The 6,864-nt window shown below is 47.9% G+C and overlaps 1 protein-coding gene across 1 annotated transcript; it reads left to right on the forward strand.

Moving 5' to 3' along the window:
* Positions 1 to 1,388: 1,388 nt before the first annotated feature.
* On the forward strand, positions 1,389 to 5,028 carry LOC123081977 (disease resistance protein Pik-2-like). The gene is made up of 3 exons (XM_044504456.1): positions 1,389 to 2,197; positions 2,916 to 4,164; positions 4,267 to 5,028. Exons 1-3 carry the CDS (start codon positions 1,389 to 1,391, stop codon positions 5,026 to 5,028), a joined length of 2,820 nt encoding a protein of 939 aa, XP_044360391.1.
* Positions 5,029 to 6,864: the final 1,836 nt, after the last annotated feature.

The following is a 6,864-nucleotide window of genomic DNA, read 5'->3' on the forward strand; positions in this document are numbered from 1 at the left end:
TATTAAACATATATATCACTAACAATAGTAATTTCCTTGTAACGCCACCTGATTATGGAAAGAAAATTCAGCATTCAAACTTCATTTACCTTCTTTTGTATTAGAATGAAAGAAACACCGATACATGCATGTTGACAACAAATTTCAAATGTGTAAAAGTACTGAATTCTGTAAATCAAACATACACTCCTGGTTAAGCTAGCAGAAACAAGGTTGCAAATATTATGATTGGTTGTTTCATCAGCTTGAAGTAAGGGAACTTAATAACCCACTGACAAAGTTGTAATGAATTGCATGGAAAGAAACAAATTTGATACTACATACTTTTAGACATAACAACGCAAGACTGTTTTTCCACTAAAGCAACTGGTGCATAGTGCATACACAGGTATATTACCTGCAACCTATACCAGCTTACATATGACAACAAGCAGGACAGAAACAACTAGCACCAACTAAACATAAGTACATGACACATACACACTAGCAACATTCAAGTCTCTTGTACTTCAGCAAGTTTGGATTTGAACCTTGGGCTTGGGCATCATCTCCTGAATCCCGGTTTGCTTCATAGTGGGTAACAAAGCATTCCATTGTCGAATGAAGTACAACATTCTGCAGTTCATCACAACTTCACAAGGATGAGATAGCATTGCTACATTAGACAGACAAACAAGAGCAGCCGGTGACTTAAATAGCCGGCCTAGGCACTACGCGGCCCGCCGGAGCGGCGCCAACGGTCCGACGGAGGAGACAAATTTCGGATCGCTGAATTTTTGGGCGTTTGCGCATGGGACCTCACAATCAGTCCGATGTGGCGGACGTGCCCGAGCGCCCTATATCCGCCCCATATTTAAGCTAAATATGAAAGATGCCTATCAGTCCGGGCTTCTGAGATCTCTTTGAGGCGCCTGTCTGTATTGAAAAACCGTGACCGGTCAGTGACCGGCCGGGTGGGCCGCCCGGACTTTTGAGACCGGTTTAGGACGCGCCACTGTAGATGGTCTTAGGCATCAACGATCCACGCACGCGTCTGCGTGGAGACTAATGCCATCTCAGTCACCAGTATTATTTTTGTCGACCAACTAGTCATCGGTAGTATCGCTACGACGATGAACGTAGTATTTTATCTTCTTTTTTAGGGACGATGTTGTGACAACGACCGGGCTTCCAATCAGCCAGCTTCGTTGCCTCCCAAGCCACAACAGCATTAATATATCATGCAACAAGAGTGAGTCGGAGCCTACAGGGTAGAATAAGTCCCTCCATAGTCCATTAATCATTAGTGATGCGTGCCCAGCGCCATTGCTCCTTTTCAACCAAACACTAATCATAGAACATGTTCATCAACTTCTCTTCCTAAACAACTGATCGGAGGATCCATAGAGATGGCCGGGGTGAGCACTGCGACGGGGGCGATAAGCTCCCTCCTCGGCAAGCTCGCCACCTTGCTCACCAACGAGTACAAGCTGCTTGCGGGGGTTCGGAAGCAGATCGAGTTCCTCCAGCGTGAGCTCAGCAGCATGCAAGTCTTGCTCGAGAGACTGGCGGACATGGAGGAGAAACTCGACGCCATGGCCAAGGACTGGAGAGGCAAAGTGCGCGACCTCAGCTACGACATAGAAGACTGCATCGACCGCTTCATGGACCGGCTTGGAAGCGGAGAAGCCAAGCGGGGATTTATGAAGAGAACCGCGCACCGGCTTAGAACGCTGTGGGCGCGCCATGATATCGCGACCCAGATCAAGGACCTCAAAGCTCGCGTCATCGAGGAGAGCCAGCGGCGTGACAGGTACAAGCTTGATGAGAGTTGCTACACTTGGACCAAAATTGTGGACATCGACCCGCGGATAACTGCACTCTACGAGGATGTCAGCGGCTTGGTGGCAATAGATGGCCCAGTGAAGGACATCACTTCCTTGTTGATGGATGATAAAGAAATGCAGCTGAAAGTGGTGGCCATTGTGGGATCCGGAGGACTGGGGAAGACGACCCTAGCCATGGAGGTCTATCGCAAGATCGGAGGAGACTTCCAGTACCGAGCTTCTGTGTCTGTGTCACGTACACTTGATCTAGAGAATCTTTTGAAGGATATCTTGTCTCAAATTGACAAAGATGCGTATGGAGAGTGTCAATCAGCGGGTTGGGGATTTCAGCAACTAATCCGTAAAATCAAACAGATCTTGACTGGAAAGAGGTACTCCTATGGTGTTGTTAATTTTTTTATTTATGCCATGAACAAGTAATTTTAATTAATTTCTATAATTCATGGCGCAAGGCCCCAAACGTCAGGTATTGTATTAATCAGTGGCAACCTTTTTTCACCGAATACCATATTTGTTGTAATATATCTATAAATCACGAAAGCCACACCACCCAAACCACCATGTTAAGGGTCTACTCCCTCCGTTTCTAAATGTATGTCTTTTTAGAAGTTTCACTATGTACTAGATACGGAGCAAAATGAGTGAATCTACACTCTAAAATATGTATATATACATCCGTATATAGTTCATATTGAAATCTCTAAAAAAGACTTATATTTAGAAACGGAGGGACTAGAAGGTAAAATATGTGCCAATATAGTTGAGGGTTGTGTTTGAGAGAGTAGTATTAGAGTTCATGGTTGAAACTTAAACTTGGGCAATAGTTTAGTCGGGGCAAAGTAGTCTTGTTTCTTTCTTCTATCAATGAAAGTCATCTAGTACCAAGATATGCTTCAAAAATAAAAATAAAATCCACTTGCCAATGGGATGAATGAGTTACTTCTAATATTTTTATTGCTGCAAACAAATAATTTACTACTAGAAAGTTAAGTATGGACAATTTTTGTATCAGGTTGCAAATACCAAATTGATTGCTAGTGCAAGTTATCACAGTTATACAGTTATGATAATGCACATCATTGAATGCAGATACTTCATTGTTATTGATGACGTATGGAAAGAACAAGATTGGAAAATGGTCAAGGCAGCATTTTCTAAGAATAATAATGGTAGCAGAATAATTGCTACAACACGCATTACTGGTGTAGCTAATTTGTGTTGTTCCAACTCCGGTGGTCAACCTTATCAAATGGCACCTCTAAATGATGTTGATTCTCGAAGATTGTTTTGTAAGAGGATTTTCTATTCGGGTGATCCTTGTCCTGCTGATCTGGAAGAAGTTGCTACCAGGATCTTAAAAAAATGTGGTGGTCTGCCATTGGCTATAATTACATTTGCAAGTTTGCTTGCCGGTAAGGCACATGACAAGGATGAATGGGAGAGACTCCAAGATTCCATTGGTATTGGTTCTTTGCTTGAAAAAGATGGGAACTTGAAGGTGATGAAAGATATATTATTACTTAGTTACTGGAATCTCCCACACCACCTGAAGACTTGTTTATTGTACTTGTGTATATATCCAGAGGACTGCAATATCAGCTGTGAAGAATTGAAGTGGAAATGGATGGCTGAAGGATTCCTTAAAAGACAATGTGGACATTTGGATCAAGCAGCACAGAACTGTTTTAACGAACTTGTAAATTCAAATTTGATCCAACCAATTGAGTGTGACGGCAGTGTGCAATATTGTCGGGTCCATGATATGGTGCTTGACCTTATCATATCTTTATCAAATGAAGAGAATTTTGCCACTGTGTTGAATGGATTTATCTGCAAATCTGCTCCAAACAAGATTCGTCGTCTGTCCATGCAATCTTGTGGCGGAAAGTGCAATGGGACAGTTCGTGCAATTACAGAAACCAAGTCACATGTTCGCTCACTGACTATGTTTCAGAGAGGCGAGCGGAAAATAAATATTGCGGGCTTCCATGCTTTGCGGGTGTTGGATCTCGAGGGATATGAATGGTTGGAAAACAAGCATGTAAAAAATATAGGAAGTTCACCTCAGCTGAGGTTTTTGCGAATTCATAGTAATAAAATTACTGAGATTCCTTCGGAAATTGGAAAGCTACAACACCTAGAGACTCTCGTTTTGGATGGCAGTGTGTCAAGTTTAACACTGCCATCTACTATGGTGCATTTGCATAAATTGGTGCGCCTATTTGTCAGCCCCAATGTCAGGTTGCCTGCAGATATGTTCAGGGGTATGCAAGCCTTGGAGGTCTTGCAGCAGGTAGACATCTGGAGAACTAGCAACCCAATGAGATTTGCAGAAGAGCTTGGGCATCTAACAAAATTGAGAAGACTGTCTATAGTTCCCACGATGGTGTGCAAGGAATATGCAATAAGAGGAAGAATAATAGAACTTTTGGTGTTATCTATACGTGAGTTGGGCAAATGCAACCTTCGAGATCTTAATACTAATAGAGAGATTTGCTGGCATCTATTTCGAGACCCATATTGCACCTTTCCATACCTCCAAGTTCTTAGAATTGAGACAATAGTTGAAGAAGTTCCGAAGGGAATGGCCTCCCTAAAAAATCTGACGAATCTATACTTAGAAGTAGCTGAATTTGATAAGGAGGGTCTCCATATCCTCATGAGCATGCCTTCTCTGGCCTATCTTCAGCTAAAGGTTACAAGCGTGGTCAAAGGGGAGTTGATGATCTGTACTAACGGATTCAACCTCCTAATGGAGTTCCGCTTCGCGTACCTGTTACTGGGCAGTATTGAACCAACAGACGGATTGCAGCTAACATTCTCACTAGGCGCTGTGCCAGCACTCCGACAGCTCCATCTTCAACTGAGACCAATGGTGGTGCTGTCTGAATTTTTTGCCAACTTGGGCATCGAGCATTTTTCAGGCCTTACACACCTCCAGGTCGAAATTGATTGCGGCAGAGCAGCTCGAGGCCAGGTGGAGGCTATGGAGTCTTACATTGAAAGGGCAATCGAGTTGCACCCTGGCCATAAAATCCATGTCAGCAGAATCTGGGAACATTGCATGTTTGAGGATGATATGAAGTGGGAAGAGGCCGTCGCAAAAGACAGAAAGGAGAGGGAAGAACTAAAAATATATATAGCTAAAATACAGGAGGAAGAAAGGACACGGCAGAATGACCGTCTGGTCACCGGAAACTAGCTGCTTTATCCTGGTAATTCAAACGATAGTGGTTTTACTAACTCCCACAAGAAACAATTATCTAAATTATGTCCTATAGTCATCGTTCTAAAACAAGAACATGTTGCATCTACACTGTGCTGACTCTGTATTCATCTTGTGAGCCCGATATGAACTAGGCTAATGCCCCCCACCCCACCATGATATCTTGGTTGGTATATTGTTTGTATTTCACATTATCCATGTTACTGCATAAATAATTGAGACGCACGGCTAATTAGTAATGGGGGCGTCCGTAAGTTGACTTGAGAGCTCTCGCGTCGCTCCCGTGGGCGGCTCGGGAGCAGACCCTAGCCGCCGCCGCCAGCAGCCCACCCGCCATCCTTCTCCTCCCCTCGCCGCCGCCGGCAATGGTCGCCGGGCAAAGCCCGCGCGGCTCGGCGGCGGCGGGGTCCATTTCCCCTTCCGTTCAGAGGTGGCTGGCGCGGGCCGGTGGCCTCGGCGGGAGCCCGAGCGGCTGCGCGCGCTCGGGGCGGCGCGGCTGGCCTGTGGGGTGGCGCATGGAGGCGCGGGCGTGCGTTGGCGTGGGCGCGCGAGCGTGGATCTGGCGTGTGGCGTGGATGCGGTGGTGGGCTGCGCCTCTGCTCAGGTGCTACGGGCGCGGATCTGAAGTGCGCTGTGGAGCGGTACGCGCGGTGAGGCGTGGCTAGAGGCGGCGCATCGAGATGTGGGATGCGCGCGTGGTGGTCCCACGGGATGCGGGCGCGCCGCGCCGGGCGACCACCGGCTAGAGCTGCGGACGGCTTGCCGCCGGGTGGGCTCTGGCTCGGCCGCCAACGCGCGAGGTGGAGGGGGGCGTGGAGCTGCGCGAGGCGGCGCAGATCTGGCGCGGCTGCCGGCACGCAAGCGGTGCTGCGCACAAACATGCACTGCTGTCAGATCTGGGGAGGCGAATGCGCACGTTGCTCTGCGTGGATCTGCGACGTGATGGGCGCGGGATGAGCGCGAACATCGGTGTTGCTGCCGGTGACTAGCTGCGCGGGAGAAGCTGTGGGGGATGAATGACACCCTTGCTCGGTGTTGTATCCTCCTGATGGTGGTTCGGATAGCCCGACGCTGCTGTGGGTGGGACGGCGAGATGGTGGTGGCTGGAGGGAATGGAATGGCGTCGCGGTGGTTGTTGCATTCTTCGTCGGGAGAGGAATGGCCCGTAGGCGTTGCATCCTCGAGGAGATGAATGGCTTGCTGCTTTGTTGCATCCTTCCGATGAGAGAAGAATGACGCCGCTGTGAGGGTTGCATCCTTCGTCCAGTGGGGGACGCGGACGTAAGGTTGGAAGCTCATCGGGCTTGCCGGGAGGAGTCGTTGGCCGTGGAGGCAGAGGTGGTGGTCTCGTGTGTAGGCTGATCGGATCTGGGCCCGGGCTATGTAGGTGGGACTGCCGACGAAAATCGTACTCCAGTTGTGGCCGGAGTCGTTGATGACGGCGCCTCCTAGCGTCGCTCCCTTGTTGGAGGCATCGATGTAGCAGCTCCCACCTTGCATTTCCCGACGTGCTCCGGGGGTAACCCTTGATCTAGTTTAGATCGGACGATGGCGGCGCTATTCGGCGTCGCTTTCTCTCATGGTGGCATCGTTTGGAGGTGGATCCGGTCAGAGGGGCTCGTGGCCATCGGGGTCGAAGCTGTGCTGCCTTGTACTGGGTGGATGGCGCTCCGTGGAGTGTAGTGTTGTTCTGCACCACTAGGGTTGCTGTTTTTTCTTTTTCTTTGATCTTCGAATCTTCACCATGTTATGTTTCCGTTGCTTCCTGCTAAATCTGAATCAAGCCAGCAATTTGCTGGATCTTTCAAAAAA

Source organism: Triticum aestivum, chromosome 1B (assembly GCF_018294505.1).
Source record: "Triticum aestivum cultivar Chinese Spring chromosome 1B, IWGSC CS RefSeq v2.1, whole genome shotgun sequence".
NCBI classification, from domain to species: Eukaryota; Viridiplantae; Streptophyta; class Magnoliopsida; order Poales; family Poaceae; genus Triticum; species Triticum aestivum.

Coding starts and splice junctions, on each gene's coding strand:
- LOC123081977 (XM_044504456.1), top strand. CDS start 1,389: ATGGCCGGGGTGAGCACTGCGACGGGGGCGATAAGCTCCCTCCTCGGC. Junction 2,198..2,915: donor CAGATCTTGACTGGAAAGAG/GTACTCCTATGG, acceptor CATTGAATGCAG/ATACTTCATTGTTATTGATG. Junction 4,165..4,266: donor CAATGAGATTTGCAGAAGAG/CTTGGGCATCTA, acceptor TTGGTGTTATCT/ATACGTGAGTTGGGCAAATG.